The sequence below is a fragment of the Aphelocoma coerulescens genome (assembly GCF_041296385.1).
Source record: "Aphelocoma coerulescens isolate FSJ_1873_10779 chromosome Z unlocalized genomic scaffold, UR_Acoe_1.0 ChrZ, whole genome shotgun sequence".
In the NCBI taxonomy this organism is placed as follows: Eukaryota; Metazoa; Chordata; class Aves; order Passeriformes; family Corvidae; genus Aphelocoma; species Aphelocoma coerulescens.
Window position 1 is genome coordinate 67,398,639 of NW_027184085.1, and position 17,620 is coordinate 67,416,258.

Here is a 17,620-nt window from a genome sequence, read left to right on the forward strand (position 1 = left end):
CTGTTGCTTGGGCTTTGGGACAAAGATACTCAGAAGTGACGTGGTTCTTGGTCAACAGTGTCTGCATCTGTTTCACACATTATCTGCAGATGTTATTGTTATGCAAATACTCTGTGTATAATCTTTTCTCTTTCCATTTTATTGCAATGGACACCTGACTAGGAGTTTTTTGGGGATAAACTGCTACAAACCCAGTTTTCAACCAGTTCTAGTCCAGGGCTGTGGTACTCAGACACCAGGACAGACTGGCACCTCCTTGTCACCACCCATCCACTTGTCTTGATCTTGGGTGTTCAGCTGCAGTTCCTCTTCAAATTTCCCTTTGTGGAAAGAAAGGGGATGTTTACAACCAGCTAATGTGTAGTGAGAACCATGAGTATTTTCCAGCCCTCCACAAAAGCATTTTAATTATGAAGTTGGTTTTTTTAGTTTGTTTTTTTTTTTTTTTTTTTTTTAGCAAGTTGTAGTGTAACCTGCGAGGTGAATTTGATATGCACCAATGTAAAAATGTAATTTTTCTTTAACAGTTAGTTAGAGGAAAGCTTGGAAGTGTTTCATACTGTGACTTGTGACTTGCAAGTTTTGGTTTAACTGATGTCCTAGGTGAACTTTAACATGTGACTTTTTACCCTTAAAGGATGGGTTTGTTATATAATAGTTTGCACAGATGTCAAATTTTTGCTGCTAACATCTAGTCCAATTGTTTTTAGTAACTGGGGATATGAAGAATTGCCTTAAGCACTTTAGATATTTTTTTTAGACTGTTTTTTCTGAACTAGTGTCTCTCCAGCACCCGTCATCATAGGAAGATGAGTGACACCACACTGCTCCCAGTGTTGCTTTTTGTTGCAGTTGGTGCAGGGTTTGTGCCTGCAGCTGGACAGGGATGCCTGGAGCCCGTGGAGTTACCTTTTCCTTTGTGAATCCACTTTCAGGGATTTGGAGAGGGGTGGTTCTTTGGCAGTGGATTAGACTTTTTGAAGGTCTGTAGTTTTGCCCTGTAGTTCAATCCACCAGGCACGTGCTTATTTACTGTTAATTACTCTGGAGCTGATACTGCATGGGGGCTAAAAAGGAGCTTTGTGTTCTATGACCAAAAGGAGTTGCTGATTTTTTTTTTTTTTTTTTTTTTTTGACTACTGCCTGCTGGTATTCTGAAGTTATTTTGACTCTGAAAATCTGAATTTTGAGGAACTAAAGGTTTTCCTTGAGGTTTTCATGCATCAGATGAGCGTAGCTCCCATTGTCCTGTGGAAAACTATGAGGTGAACTGCAGCTAGGGATGTCAGACAGGATAAATGAAAAAAACAAACAAAAAAACCATCCGGGGATATAAATACTTCTGCACATACCAAACAGCCAGGGCAGAAGTTAATTTCTTAGAAACGCAGGAAAAACAGAGGCCAGTGTGCAAATCCTGTTTCCTCACCCCTCCCACGTTTCAGATGGAGACGGGGGGGGGAACCAGCTGGGAGTGTGTTGGGCTTGTCCGTGTTTTTATTTTGAGGCCTGCGGGGTGTTGGATGGACGCTGACCGTGACTTGTGTTGGTGTCGTGCGCCCGCGTCGCTATTTTTTTGGGTGTCCTGTGGCAGCAGCAGCCTGGCCGTGGGTTTCCTTCGGAGCAGAGCCCGGTGCTCCCGCAATTCCCGGTGCTGCCGGTGGCCGAGCATCCCTGGGCCGCACCGCGGGGTCCCTGCCCGGAGCCCCCCGGCATGGAGTTGTGTGTGGGGGGGCCGTCCGCGTGTGACGCGATGTTTTGTACTAATACAGAAATCTGCAACCCTGCGTGTCTCTCGGTGTGTAGTTTTACCGCCGCCTTGGTTTTGGGGGGATTTGAGGAGGTTTTGGGGGTCCTGGGCTGGGTGACGGAGAGCTCCGTGAGGGGGGATTTACGACAGCGGGCGGGGGGCGTTTTACGCCGGCGGGCGGCGCTTTGCGGCGGCGCTTTCCGGCGTGAAGCCGCATCACGGTGAGGGCGGTCGGGCAGCGGCTCCCGGAGCGCCCGGGCGCTGATGCAGAAAATCAACAGGAACGTGGTCCTGGCGCTCCTGTCGCTGACCAGCCTGGTTTTCCTGCTCTTCCAGCTGTGCTATTACAAGTTCTACCTGTCGCAGAAGGTAAGAGAGGAAGCGCGCTGCCCCGCGCCTGGCTGCGTTTCCCCGCCGAGCTCTGTACGGGCGTTTGTACGTATTCCGGAATTCTGCCGCCGGAATTCCCTGGAGCCGCTGGGAATGCCGGCAGGGTGGGCGGGGGAGCCCAGGCCGGTGTCTGGTGTCACCGGTACAGTCGGGTTTGAGATCCCAGCCTGGTATCCAAGTCACTGTGTCAGCCAGGGGCATCTGATTTCTCCTGGAGGGAATGATGCCCTCGCTAGCTTTGAGCCGCCACGGCTTTTAACCCTCAGCTCTCGTTGCTCGGTGGTTTTTATTGACACCGAAGTCGAACCGAGCGCTGTCTGAGGGCTCTGCCGAAGGAAGGCAGCATCAGCTGACTGCAGGGTTTCCGACACTGGTGTCGCAGAGAGAAATCCCAACTTTTTCTTCAGTCGTCTTAGCGCTTTGTGACTCAGTGCTCCTAATGTGCCGGATGTCACAGACTAAATCCTTCTTTTAATAGCTGGAATGCTGTTTGTTCCTCTTTTTATACCTGACCTGGAATGGTCAGGCGAACGATTTTCGGTAACAGCAAAAGAGGTGAATGTTACAGTAAATTAAATCCCCTGCCGGCTTCATAGTTTACAGTTGCAACCCCGACTCAACAAAGGAACTCCCTTTATTTTTACAGAAGAACCGTGTAGGTCTCAAAGTGTCCTGCCTTGGTTTTTGGCTTTTCTTTCCTTACTAAGTGCGGGCAATGTCAGTGACAGGTGCTGCTGCAGCCTTCGACTTCCTTCTCACCGCTTCTGATTGTTAAACAACAACTGAGAAATTCTTTGTGCTTTTGAAAAGCCAGAAGCTGAGCCATGAGCTGCCTTGACTCTCACGTGAATGTGCTGTCTTTAAAATTGAATTGTCCAGGATTACACCTGGAAAGACTGAGGCATAGCCCTGCTGTCTTTGCCCCTGGGGTTATTTCCATGACAGGTTTTGTCATCCTCCTATTTTACATTTACTGGCACATTGACTTGGAAACCTGAGGCCTCGCCACAAAATCCTTGCATATCTGGAGGTCCCTGGGGCTTGTGTTGTCCTTCTAAATATACTTAAGCCAGAGCAGTTGTTTATGATTTCACATTCAGTGCTGTAGCTGAGTGACCAGGGGCCTAACCCCAGCCATAACCATAAGGTGGATAAAGCCCCCTGAATGTCATGTTAAGAAAGCAAGGATTCACCCAAAACTTTGGGTTTTTTCTCCTCTTTCTCCCTCCTCCTCCCCTTCTTTTTATTTTTATTTTTTTTTTTAATAGAATGGAGCAGCTTTTTCCAAAGTCAGAGGAAGCCAGTCGGGCCAAGACAGCACTCGATGGGTATGTACAGTGTCACGGGTTCATGCAGCTCTTCCACAAGTCTCTGAGAGAGAGAACTTGCTTGGAACTGCCAGTTCAGGGTCCAGTTCTCTTCACTCTTCCCTGGGCACCTCCTTCTTTGAAAAGCAAAGAGATACACTTCGTAACTTTGCTCGGTTAAGAGAGTATCAGAACATCAGTGTAAAGTAAACTTGAGAAACAGTTACAGCTTCACAACCTTTGCCAGTGCAGTGCTTAGTTGTGTTGTTAATGTTTCTGGAAGCAACACTTGTTCTTTCTGAGACAGAAGTGTTGATCCAGGGTTTTGTATCTTTTCAGACTGACTATGGGAAAGATTGGCTGGTTTGCCACGCAGCTTCTTTGTTAGTCTGAAACGGTCCTGGGTTGCCCAGTCCTCCTTTGCCCACTCCAGGTTTTTAATCTGCCCGCTGTTCTGTGTTGCCTGCTTGTGCTGGGTTGTAACGCTCTTCCCAAGCAGGACAAAGTCACATTTCAGCATTTCCCAGCTTCTGCATTCCAGCCCTCATGACCAGTGCTGCCCTTAGGTGCTTGAAATGGGATCTGTTTGTTGTGTCTTGCTTCCAGCTTGCAAGACTGAACGCCCACCCTGGGGAATCAGAAGCTCCGTTATCGTATTTGTAGTTAGGGCTTGTTTGGAAACAGTTTTGCAGAAGGCTTTTGTTAACTGATCTCCCAGTGGACAAACAGCACAGATGGTTAAGGAGAAGGATGTGCTGGGAGCTGACTGCCTTTCGGATTGGATGCAACATGATAATGTTGCTAATTAGCAGAATGGCCATTTAAAGGCCTGGTTTCTGCTGTGCAAGAGGGAAGGTGCTCTGGTTAAGAGCTGTTCCTGGAAATAATCCAAACTAGCTGCTCTGTGGACTGCTTGCTTATGCCAGGAATGCCTTGCTATTCTTGGAGGTGACACCCCTTGGAGGTGACACCCCTTGCAGCTGCCTACCAGGTGTGAGGTGTCATGCTCACAGGGGGCTTCCAGTCTGTGGGAAGAGTTCTCCTAAAGGTTTAAGTTGCTCTTCTGAGTTCATTAGTGACAAAGGATGCTCCATGATCCTGCCAGGGACCTAGTGCACTCCAGGCTTTCCTCAGAGTCCCTGCAGTGATGTGTCCAAAATACTAAATTTGAAGACGTTTCTCATGATGACTTGACATCAAGGTCACGTCTTTCTACCATTATTTATGTTTTTGACTTATTTAAGTTTCAACTGAAAGCATCTGCTTTCTTGGAGTATTGATGGCTTGGGGAAGGGGAAGCAGGTACTTTTGTGCCGATTTTTTTCCTGTTCATCAGTCTGGTGTGTCAGTTTTAGCCACAGAAGTAATATGAGCACATCCCTTACCTTTCAGCTGCATGTAGCTGAAATCACTGTGAGGGTGGCCTTGCTTCTGCCTGTACTACACAGGTAATGCTGCTGCCAAAACTCTGTTGTTGACCCACATCCTGCCCTCGTGTTTTCACATCTGTCTGAAGCCAGAGCCTTAAAATCATTAAATTTAAATTTTACAGTTGAATACATTTAAGTAGCAGGGTGACTGTGACTGCTGTAAGTGGCTTCTGTGTACCATGGATGTTTAAATGTGCTTGATTAATGTTCTGCACTGAACGAAGTTAATAGCTCCTTGCATCAGGCACAGAACCTTTTTGCTACAGCTTTTAACACCTTATGCAGTGTTGAGTGCCCTGGGTAGACCAGAATCCAAATTCTGTGAGGCACTTGATCCTACCTTCTCGCTCAGTCTCACAACTGTTTGTGGAAGTGAAGTATACACTCAGAGGATGTGTATTGGGAGATAAGATTTCCTTCTTTCAGCAGGCTGGGGTTTCTTTCCGTTAAAGAGTTTTAATGCAAAGATGTGTTTCTGTCCTCTGTCAAACAGCACGTGGTTAGGAAGTTCCTAGGATTAATATCCAGTCACAATATTCCAGTGTATTTGATCGATCCTTTGATTCTGGGACTGGTTGATAAAGACATTGAGCAGATCAGAAGCTCTCCTGATGGCCCCAGCCCGGAATGCAAGTACTTCTGTGCTCCAAGAGACTTCACTACCTTTGCACTACTGGACAAAACATGGAAACATGAAGTAAGTGCTTGTCTTCACATTTGTGTATTTTAATGCATTCAGCTGTTCTTTGATGTTGTGACATATTGCTTTCATGTTTGAATTCATGTGGTGGTAATATTTTAGGCAGAGGGAGCTATGTTTTGAAGTAAAAGTTACCCATTTACTAGCCTGGATACATTAAGAGTCATTTATAGCTAAAACTTTTTAGAAGCTGTCTGCAATATTCAAAAAATCACTTGCAGTAAGAGTCCATGCCAAAAGGAAAGAAAGGAAGGAGGAGAACCTTGAGCCTACATGTAATATAGGTGCAGCTGTTACAAATCTGGAGTTTGGGGACTTACGAAGCAGAAAATGCAGGTATTGATGTGACAAGTCTGGAAAAATTATCACAGCCTGCTGGTTTACATTTCTTTTAGCACATCCTTGTACTTAATGCCATTTCACTTAAGGTGTTGGTATCACTGCTGCTCTGTGGTATTAGGAGATTTTTTAATGCCTGTATTAAAAATAGAGGTGTAGCACGTGATGAAGGACAAAACTGAATCCAAGATTATTTCATCAATTGCGTGTAGTCTGGAAATATTTATTAGATTAATTTCTACAGACTAAAGATACCAGTGGCAAACAACTTTCTTCTTCTTTTTTCTTTTTTTTTTTTTTTTTTTAATTAGAAAAAGCAGGAGACATTGAAATGGTCTGTGACTATTTCACTGAAGAACTTAAGTGAAGAGGGGTGTCACTCGGGACCTGATCAGGCAGTTGTTTTGCTCATAGCTGGGAAGGAATTCAAGAAACTGAGAATAAAGTTGTGTGGCAGCACACTGAGATAAATCCATCTCCCCATTGCTTTGTGTCTCAGTGATAATTTCTGTATCATTCAGAGGAGAAGCTGATATGCTTATACAAAACATCTCAAGAGGGGAAATTGAAAGGTTCTTCAGATGCTGACTGGTTTTCTGTTTTGTTTTGTTTTTTTTTTAATCAGTCAGAATTTAATTCCCTTTATTTGTGGAAATATGAAAGCCTGTTACCTAGTGCAGCGTTCAGTGTTTAGCGAGATTTATATTTGCCCCACAAAAGAAGGTTTTGGAGTAATCATTTTTGTATAGTGGTGTTGGTATTTAAGGACTTAGGAACACCAAGTTTGGTAGAAGAATAATTGCAGAGAATAGTTTGAGAATGCAGGGTAGGGTGCAAGGAACAAACCTAATCCACGCATGGCTTACAACCTTTATTTGTTGTTTTATTGCTGTTTGGAATTGCTTGTGGCTGCTGGTCTTCAAGCTCTTAGAAATTTTTGATTCATTTGTGCTTAAGTCTGATTAAAAAGTAGAAATGGGGAATGGTGTGAGTTAATAATAAGCATTTATCATTCAATTTTGGTTTCTCTAATCCTTAGCCTGCTCTGCCTCTTGCCTCTCCCATTTTCAGGTGGGCCTTTTTAGAACTGCTGAGAAGATGGGGTTCCAGTGGCTAAAGATCATAAACAAGGACCCCCGCCTGGATGGGATGGATGACCTGTCTGGGGTGGAAATTCCCTTGCACTACATATTCAAGCTGGCATCCCATGCCATTCACCTGGTGGTCTTCTATGAGAGGAGTGGCAATTTCCTCTGGCACGGACCCCTGAGACTCAAGAAACACATGGACAGAAAGTTTGTGCCTTTCCGGAAACTCCACTTTGGTCGCTACCCTGGAGCGTACGAAAAGTGAGTTCACAACAGGGGAAGGAGAAAGTCATCGTGGCACCCCCAAAATGACTTCCTTTGCATGTAAAACTATTCTCTTTCCTTAAGTCAGGTTATAAAATTCAGCTCATGTGGGATTCAGACTCCGAAAGTGCAGGCTTTGAGAACATCGTTTCTGAGAAAATGAGAAAAGTATTGAGACATTTCACAGATCAAAATAAATCTGTTTAACTTTTTCCCTTAATTTGACCCTGTTCTTTCGTCCTTCTAAAATGTGGAATCTGTATGGGTTATTTGCCTACATGTTTGAAGTAAACTGTGTAAACTGTTAAATAATCCCACTTCAATCGTTTTGAAGGCTGAACAGCTTTTAATTTTTAAAAGCAAGTAGCCTCAAAGTACAGGGCAAAATTTGATTCTTAAGTGCATCTCAAAGAACCAAATAGGCTGAATTTTAGAAAGCACTGAACAACATCTTTGAACAAATTCAAGTTGTGAGTCAGTAAAGCGATCAATGATCTGACAGACTAACTTGGGGTTTGGAGGTGTAGGAGTTCTTTTTAAACAAAATTTTGACATGTCTAGGGAATTTGTTGAAGCTCTTGTTGCTTTTTTTGTTTATAATTGGTTTTGGCTGTATTTGGACAGTGGAATCACTGCCAGTAGTGTGCATTAGGACTATAACCCAAGTTAAGGAAAAAGTGCCATGTGGTTTGTAAAGGAATTAAATGGGGTAATGTATTATCTTTCTTTCCTTGCAGGCCAGAACTTCTGCTTGTTTCCATTGATGACTTAAAAGTTCAAATTCCAAAAAATCCATCCAGTTTTCTAGAGGAGATGTCCCACTCTAGATTTCTTGAATGTAGGTACAGAGAAGCTCGGGCTTTCTTTCAGGTTAGTGGTAACCAGGTGGTGTCTCTGAGATGAAATGTTTTCACTGATTGACCCAAACCTAAGAACAGCTCACTGGTGTTTTTTGACCTGCTTGGGACTGTTCACATGCACAAAGCTAAATACAGCCCTTGATTCTCTTCCAAAGAGTTTGCTAAGTGGTAATGAAAGCAGAACTTTACCTGGAGATCATGGCCTTTTTTTTTTTTCACTTGTGAGCACATTTTTTTCCAAGAGGGAACCAACATATCCATAGTTCTTACACACCCTTACTGTTAAATGGAGCTCATGTAAATAAAACTAAGATCTTCTGTATCTTCATGGCTGAAAAGTTTCCTTATGGCAATCCTCAAAGTTTTGAGTAGTGTTTCATTCCACATTTTTTGAGCCATGTCCTGCAGTTCCATATTCCTCGTTTGACGTATTTGAAATGGTCATATTCCAAAGTGACTTATTTAGCTGCTTTTCTGACTGTGTAAGCTAATGTTTTATTCAGAGTATTATTTTTAGAATTTTGCTACCTGATTTAGCAGGTAGAAAAGTCTCTGCTGCAGTGTGGGGAGCATTTTGTCCTAACTTGAAAAAGGCATGAGATATAAACTGACCAAGAGCTCACAGTTAAGATTGTGGAGTTAGAGTCAGGCCACTGAATCTGAGCCATCTCTGAGTTCATGGAAGGGCGAAAAGGACACTGGAGGCTCCATTCCTCAGTCTTTCAGGTGCTGGGGAAAGGGAGGACCACTCCTGTTCAGTCTAGTAGGCTGTAGATCTCTGTTTGTGTAGCAGGAGGGTCACAAGGGCATCCATGTGTTGTCCCTTCATGTGCAAAAGACAGGAAAGTATGTTCCACTTCAGTCTCCAGGCAGAAATCACCACAGGCAGAGAAAATGTGCCCATAAATGTTTTTTGAACTTTGCTGGAGCTTTAACACTGAGATAGGCAGCTGGCACCTGTTTTGAAAAGTTCATTTTGGCTGCTTGTTGCCCTAAAGCTCTTAAAGGAATCCATTACAAAGCTGCGTGGTTGTTCCTTTGTTAGAACTGGTCGTGTTTGCCCAGCCTCCCGTGATGGTTTTGGCTTTGCATGGACGGCAGACCTTGCTGCAGTTGCGTCTACAAGATTTTTGTGTTCTGTTTCTTCTCCTTGGCAGTTTTCCGTAAAACTCAACACCCAATTCTGTCACTTGGTGGCGCCAAATAAATTGATCATGGAGTTACGGAGGTTGGAAAAGCCTTGATGTGCTGGCAGGGACTGAGTCCGTCCATGTGTTCCCCTTGGACTTTGGGAGTTGACTTCAGCATATGCAGAACAAGGGCTCACCCGTGTTGCTGCCAACTGCTGAGAATCAGTGTCTGATATATATTTTCTTATTCTAGTCTACTGTTAATTTGCATTCTGATGATTTGGAAAAAAAGGAAGGTTGATGATTCAGAGTTTTGATTTTAACTTGTCATTCCTGTGCATGTTCTGAAAATGGGCTATGTATGTGAAAAAACAGGTATTAGTTAAATAAATTTTTAAAGATCCTTTTCTCCTAGGACAGTGAGAAAAATGAAGTGGCAAGTAACTTCCTTACTCTTGCCTTGCAGCTGTATCCTGATGATGCCTCTCTTGATGCAGTGGAATTCAGGAAAAAGGCAAAATCCTTGCTGCATCTGGCTGCCCTGACACTGAATAACTTGGGAGTAAAGTTCTGGCTGAGCAGTGGAACGTGTCTCGGTAAAATATTTGTGTTGTGTTGCGTTTTTAAACTCATCTGAAACTTTAAACACTTCATCCTCCGTTGCTTGTGATGTCAGCAGAGGCCAAACGTACTGGGTTGGAAGGTAATAACTGTACTGAAATAGGCCTTTTTGCTCCTGAAAAAAAGCTTTTTCTTTAGAAATCTGAGCCGTGGAGATGCTGGGCAAATTTCCAGTGGAGCATTTGGTGTTGTTAGCAATTACCTGTGTTGTATTCATCACTGCTACGAAGTAATCAACAGTTCCCTAATTTGTGTGACGTGGAATTCACTGAAGTGCCAGTTGGAAAACGCAATGATGAGCACATATTTCTGCTGTCCATGTACACTCTAACCCTGTTTTTCTTCCCATGCAATTTAATACTTATCACTGACTTCTAAAATACAGTTTACATTTATTTACTTTCTTTAAAAAACAAACTTTTCATAAAATGACAGTGCATTTGAGTAGGTAAGTTTTCAGATCTGCTGAAGGTAGAAGTAGTGTCTTATCACTGGTGAGGATTCCTTTGTTATTGAAACAGTTTGTGAAAACTCGTGTGTGCACATTTGGCTTGTGTTTATTTAATCCTAGGGAATATAATTTTCTGAATGAGCAGTTACTAAAAGCTGCCTTAATGAAACAGACAAAAGGGTGTCCCACTTCTTGTCTTTCTGCTTTGCAGTGGTGACTGAAAGATGATTACCATTTTGGATGCAGTATAAAACAATAGTTGCAAATCAGAAGCACAGCTGTGGCCCTGTAGCTGTTCATTGCTGATTAGATTTGGGCCCAGATAAAGAATTATTAATTTATTTTTTTTTAAATATAAATGCATTTAAATTAGAAAACTGAAGATATTTTATATTTTTTTTCCTCTTGCATTCCTGGCTTTCTGAGGGGAGAGAGATGACTATAAGTGCAGTAATACTTGTTTTCTTTGATGTGATTTGTTCCGTACTAAAGAAAGGCAGAAGTCTTGTTTATGACCTCAGCCAAAGTCTTCTGCCTGGTGATCTTAGGGCAGTTCATTTTTGTGTTGCTTTGGTTCTGTTGAATTCATGTTCCTGAATTAACTACTTTGGGATTTTTCTGGTTTATTTTTTCCCCCCACAGGCTGGTATAGACAGTGCAATGTCATTCCTCACAGCAAAGATGTGGATTTGGGAATCTTTATAAGGGACTACAAAGCAGATATCATTCCAGCCTTCCAGAAAGCAGGGTTGCCACTGAAGCACAAATTTGGCAAGGTACATAGATAATGAATATTTTACTCTGTGTGTCTTTCTGTAGGTTTGTAACTTTGAGTTCAGTTGCAGAAGTGTTTAAAAAGTTTAAAAATAATGCAGAATTAGTGTGTTTTCTTCCGTTAGAAGTCACCCTGTATATCTGATGAAAATAAATTTTGTTTTCTGCTGACAAATTGCTTTGTATTTTTATGTTAGATACGGTGTGTATTTTTGTCTTCCAGGTGGAAGACAGCTTGGAACTCTCCTTTCAGGGAGAAGATGATGTGAAACTTGATATTTTTTTCTTCTATGAAGAGGATGACCACATATGGAATGGAGGAACTCAGGCCAAGTCGGGCAAGAAATTTAAGTAAGCGCTGATTTGTACTGCTAATAGGAAAGAAATTGAACAGGCTAGTTTTTACTGATGGCATTTTTGTGTGCTGTTGCCTAGCAAAGTCTGTGCTCTTTGTGGAAATGTGGATGTCAGAGGGGAATCAGTGGAGATTCTGCACTCTGAGACCAGTGAAGCAGAGAGAACAGTCCTGTGCCTTACTAGAGAGTAAATGGCAGATCTCTTGTGAAATCAAAAGCAGGGCTGGTGTATCATGTATCAGGCAGATCTTATCTGACTGTGACAGGCTCCCAGTTACATAAACACCCAAGATGAGAAAAAGTCTTTAAAACAGTGTTTATTGCAAAACCTAATTTTGCAGTAGAAGATTAATCCTTCTGTTTTGATGAAGAAATATTATGGCAAAAAGCCTCAACTCTTCTTGCACAGTAAAACTCACAATTTGGGATTTTGAGGTAGCAATTTGGAATATTGGGTTGGCTGCAGTGTTGTGACAGCAAAGCAGATGATTCCTGCAGGCCTTACTGTTCGTGTTCCGAAAATGGAATTTTGAATGGGATCCCATGTTTCTTGTTTTACCCCTTTCAGTATTAAATCAGCAAACTAGCTTCCTAATCGACTCAGCAAACTGAATATACGTTTTGACAATTAGACTTATTTCCATCACCCAACTTCACTCAGAAGGAGATAGCTGCAGACTAGTTGAAAACCTTGTTGGCTTCTATAGGATTTCATAAACTTTCATATTTTGCTTGAAATGTATTTGTTCGTATATAGCTAATGGGAATTTAGTGAGCACTGTCATCCAGTTGGAGATCATGTCCAAATCCTTGTCTTCATTATCTTTGTTCTGAAGTGATAAATAAAGACTGGGAAAGATATTTTGATAACCAGATTCAAAAGGCACATTTAGAAATGGACTAAAGGAAGAGCTCTTGGAATATCCCCACAGAAAATGTGCTGTGTAGCAGAGTATTTTTTTTTTTTTTAGAATACAGCAGCGGTTCCAGTTTTCTTGTGTGATGCTTTCTGAAAAGCAATCTGACCAATAAATTCCTTTCCTTTTCTTTGTGCTTCTGTTGCATCTAAATTGCAGTTGCTGTTTCCATGCCAATGGAGTTGACATGCTCCTTCAAAATTCCACTGTAGCATCAAACCTTGAATACTTGAGAGATGTTTTTCCCCCGTTCCTTTGGTAATGCCTGGTCCAAGGCATGAGATTAGGGGGTAAATGTGACCATGTGCTGGACTCCAGCTTCTGTATCATTGGATATTACAGCTCTTTTGGAACTCCAGCTTTTACAAAACTCTCTCCTTTTCTTGTAGCTTCGTACTTATTTTTGGTGGTAGCTTTTTAAAAGTACCAAACGTGGCCTTCTAGTTCAATGAGACTCAGATAATAACTTTGCTTAGGCACACCATCATAAGGAAGCCAAGCCTGTTTTTCTGAGCTGGTGTTTCTTAGTTTAATGCATACAGAAAAGGAGCAGGAAAAACTGCTTGTTTACCACCATAAAGGCCCTGAGCCAGGACAGAATGCAGCTGTTCAGAATCCTTACCCAAGTAATGCCAAACACATCCTCAGAAAGTAGAAAAGAGATCCAGCTTTTGTTACTGTGAGATGTATTTGCCATGCTTAATCTGAATATGTGCAACACCAGAATGACCCTCAGTTTTGCTCAGTCTTCAGCCCTATTAGAATTTTGGAGGGAGGCAAAAGTGAGGAGGTCAGTCAGAAGAGAAGTGATTGTTTGGTCATGCTGAATTCTAAATCCACTCTAGGAATTTAAAAGAAATCTCACCAGCTGATTATGTAGTAGAGATGTTGATTGCTACTAGATCGTCATGGAGAAGGGTAGAAGTTCTCTTCTAAGATTAAAACTGAAAGGTAAAAGATGTTTTCTTCAGGAAGTTAAATATTTGCACAGGCGTACTTTCTATACATCTAAAAGGGTGGAGAACCAAAGCATTTCTCATAGAGTCCCTAAAATATTTCTCAGAGTTATTTTTAGCCTCTGTTTCCTTGGAGAGCTGGTGTCTAACCCTCGCAGTCTGGCTGTGTGGTTTACATTTATTTCCATGTGCACAAACACTTCCTCAGCATTCCTGACACAAGCATATGTGTCCTCCTGATATTGTCTTGGAGTTGCAACAGTTGAGGCTTCTTGTTTGCAAAATTAATACTGGACAGTTGCATTCTCCAGCAGAGAATGAGTATCTACAAAAACTGAGTCTGGGAATCAAATCCACACCGTTTGCTTTAATCCTTAAAGTGAGTTAATTCTGTAGGTTTTTAACAGAGAGGACTTTGTGTAAGAGTTTAGTTTAATCAGTAGTCTCTGGGTATATATACAAAGAATGCTTGATCACTTTGTTCTTTCCCTCCATTAAGGCATAAAGCAAAATTATTTTATTTTCTCATATTGTTTGCTCAGACCTTAGAAATAAAATTAACTTCATGCTTGTGAGAACACAGAGGGGGCAGTTCTAGTTCATCATACAAATGCACAAACCTTTTACAAAAGGACGAAGCGCTTATGGTTTCATTTTAACCTGTGAAAAGGAATTTTGGGATGACTTTTTTTTTTTTTTTTTTGTGTGGAAGTCTTCAGAACTTCAGAAGTGGGAGTGATCCTCTGCAGGAATAGTAGGTAGACTTTGGTGTTGTTTAGCACCTCGACTCTGATACTTATATAGGATGTCATTCTGGTCAAGCTGTGAAATTTACCTGTGAACTGCCACTGCTGTAAGCATGTGTCACCCTCTTGACACCTTTCTATAAAGGGTCACTATTAAATCCCGTTTGTAACTGGCAGGGCCTAACCTATAGGTGGCAGAATGATATGAGCACAAGCCACAAAAGAATTGGAAATGCTCCTTCCTAAGCACACGAGGCAAATGTTCACCAGTTACTGTTGATAACACCCTTGTCCACTGTGTAGGAGAAAAAACAGTATAAATGTAATGTGGCCACTCTCTGCAGCTGCTTGCTTTCTCCTTGAACTTAGAGGTGCATTCTAGCCTTCTGCCAGTGACCATGCCCTTTTGTTCTGGCACAGGTATCTCTTTCCCAAGTTTACTCTGTGCTGGACTGAATTTGTGGAGCTCAAGGTCCATGTGCCCTGCGAAACCCTGCAGTATGTGGAGGCCAACTACGGCCCAGAGTGGAAGGTGCCTGTGAAGATGTGGGACTGGAAGAGCTCACCCTCCAACGTGCAGGACAATGGAGTCTGGCCTGTTGATGAGTGGGATGATGTCATCCAAATCTACTGACCCCTGGCTGCTGACAGAGCCTGTCCCCAGGACTGTCACTTTGTGATTTCCCAGTGCCCAAAGGCATTGACATCTGTTCCCTTTGTAACGGCTCGTGTGTTTCCTAAGGAGACATTTACCTGCCTTTGCTTAACAGGTATTTTCTTCACCTTCATCGTGCTTTTTCCAGGTGGTTAAAGGAGAAGATGAAAAGCAACTGGAGGGAAGGGAAGCTGAAAGGAAAGCTGCTGCACAAAGGGAGTAGAGAGGACTGCAGCGGACTTACGGGCAGTTGACTGTTTAAATGTAAACAGTGGCCAGGTGGCTTCGACATTCCTGGGATCATCAAAACCTTCAGACTGTTCAATTCTCAAGCTTGAGAGAAGGTTAGGATGGGAGAATCTCAGAGAAGTTCCTCTTTTTTCAAAGGAGATTGTGTGACTGTTTAACTTCAAAACACCAGAGTTATGAGTACCTCAGATGTGCTTGATTTGAGACTGATGCATCCCTACCATGTGCAAGGGGTTGCTCTGGGGAGTGGAATGTTTCTGTTGCACAGGAGCCATGGAACCACTTGCTTTACATCTAGGAGGTATCTGGTAATGGTGTAACGCTAAATGAATGGAAGGAGAAACTATCCACACCGGACATTTTTGAATTTGCTCTTTTCTTCTCTAAGAATGTGAAGGTGCATGCTGCTGGGATGGCTTCCCCGTGAAAAAAAATAAAAGTCTGGTTTAATGTCACAGTCCTCATGTTCTCCCTGTAAAAGGTTTGACTGATTTTTAGAAAATTACAGCTATCCCTGCTTTCCTGCAAGCAGATAGAAATGGGGGTTATTCATAGTTTTCTGTTTCACAGAACAGAGGCTTCTCTCTAAGGAAAAGGAGAAATGTGTACAAATACCAACTGTTCATGAAATTTGCAGCAGCAATCCTGCCAGTCCTGTCAGTTTCAGTTTCTCCTGCCACTGAAATACTGGAGTAAATTATTCAGCTTCTGGCAACAACTTGTCAGGCTGGCTCTTGGAGTTGCATGGTAACTTTGTTAGCTCTGCCTGGTTAAGAAGAGAGAGATGTAAATTCCTGCTAACACGATTCACTTGCTAAAGTAACCACGACATCATAGGGGATAATTTCTCAGGTAGAATTTTTTGGTACTTTTTTCTTAAGATGGGAAAAAAAAAAGAGAATGTCCTTGTGGTTTCCATGTTCATAACTCTGTTGTCCTGAACTTTGCGGTGTAATAACATGTAGTAAGCCTGTGAGTTTCTCAGATGTGATAAATGTTTAAGAGTGAAAGAAGAGATGCTCTCAGAAAATTATAATCTGTCAAGTTTTGACTGTGTAGATGAAAAGACTGATGGGAAAAAAAAAAAGCATGTCCCTGAAAGGGAGGATGTCTTGAATGGGTGATTATACCTGTAAGGTATTCTTCAGGTTAAAATGTTTTCTCTTCAGAAGATTCAAGTGTGTATTTAACACTGATTAAAAGGGGAGTCCTATTTGCAACTCGAGATGCTGTTTCATCCTTTGTTTTGTCATCTTGGGCAGCATTTAACAGACTTCATTGCAGTTACCATGACATAATGCACAGAGGAAAGTCCTGAAATGTTTCTTACACTGCTTATTGACTGCTTGTCTTTGAGCTTTTATTTTTCAATAAATACTCAGAATAAAGTAGATGCCCACATATAGGGGAAAGGATCCTTCACTTGCACAAACAGATTGCATATTGCACATCTCCTGTCACTCTCTGTGCAGTGCTCTGGCCACAGATTTCCTGCTTGGACGCAGATTGGGTCCCAAGGAGTGGTGGGAACATCATAGAACTGTTGCTGTTTGAAGGCACAGCAGGAGGCTGAAGCCTCACCATTCCCACAGGAACAGACAGATTGAGGTGTGTTCCTTTTAGGTTCTCCAGAACTGCCTCACCTGAAATGGATTCTTAATTCTGTGTTACCTTCTTAACTTACTAACTGCCTTCATTTTGGAAGTGCTCTGCAGAGGAGGGCAATTCCTAAATTCTCCTAATGGTCTTAAGCGGCCATATGCGAAGTCCCTTGACTTTCCTGTAGCAAACAAGGTTTTTCACGTTATTTATGTGCAGCTGTTAAAGATGGAAAAGTGTTCAAAGCTCCAGAATAATGGCAAGGAAAGATCGAAGAAATAGCATTGCCTGAAGAGAAGGGACCATAAAAAGACCATGTTCAAAAGCCATAAAAGATGGTTATAAAAAAAGGAAGGGATGTGTGTGCTCCCTATCCGTGGGTGGTAGGAAATAGAAGTAAATGGGAGGAATGCAAATTGATCCACCTGCATAGAAACTGGAGTATTTTACATGTGGAAATGTGTAAAACCTATGACTTTGGAGGTCTCTAAGAACACATCAGGCAAATGCCAGCAAAGACTGACTGCAGTTAAGGACTGTCTAGTTAATCTTACCTTCCATCTGGAGCGAGTTCCTATTTCCCGTGATTCTGTAGCAGTTTTCCACAACTTTCTGCTTTTACAAAGTGGAAATTGGAATCATCATTTGTACACAAGCTTAAGAAAGGATCTATTTCTGCAATCAGAGACTAGAGCTCATGCTAGGAGTGATGGTAAATTGCCACTGGAAATGAGAGAAAACTGCAGCATCTTGAACACTTGAAAAAATGTGACTGTTTGCAACAAAGGGGTTGAGGCTGCTGAACAATCATGGGATGGACAATGCTTGACTGTACAGGGCAGGGAGGATCTGAAGGAGATGCTGACACCTTTCACCTGTCCAGGACCATTATTCTGACAGAAGGGCCTGTGTCTGTTCCACCACGTTGCCCTTTTAACCTCAGACACGGAAGATGGGCAAAACTGTGGTGAGGCAGGTAGGAGAGGATCCTGGAAGTATGGATGAGTCTTTCCCTGCTGTCCAGGTCAAAAAATAGTA

The 17,620-nt window shown here is 42.3% G+C and overlaps 1 protein-coding gene across 1 annotated transcript; it reads left to right on the top strand.

The window, feature by feature from the left end:
- The first annotated feature begins 1,960 nt into the window (after positions 1-1,960).
- On the top strand, positions 1,961-16,208 carry FKTN (fukutin). The gene is made up of 9 exons (XM_069001859.1): positions 1,961-2,119; positions 3,409-3,468; positions 5,371-5,574; positions 6,988-7,265; positions 8,006-8,138; positions 9,725-9,854; positions 10,973-11,106; positions 11,328-11,455; positions 14,500-16,208. The coding sequence occupies exons 1-9, from the start codon at positions 2,015-2,017 to the stop codon at positions 14,711-14,713; spliced, it is 1,386 nt and encodes a 461-aa protein (XP_068857960.1). The 5' UTR covers positions 1,961-2,014; the 3' UTR covers positions 14,714-16,208.
- The last annotated feature ends 1,412 nt before the right edge of the window (positions 16,209-17,620 follow it).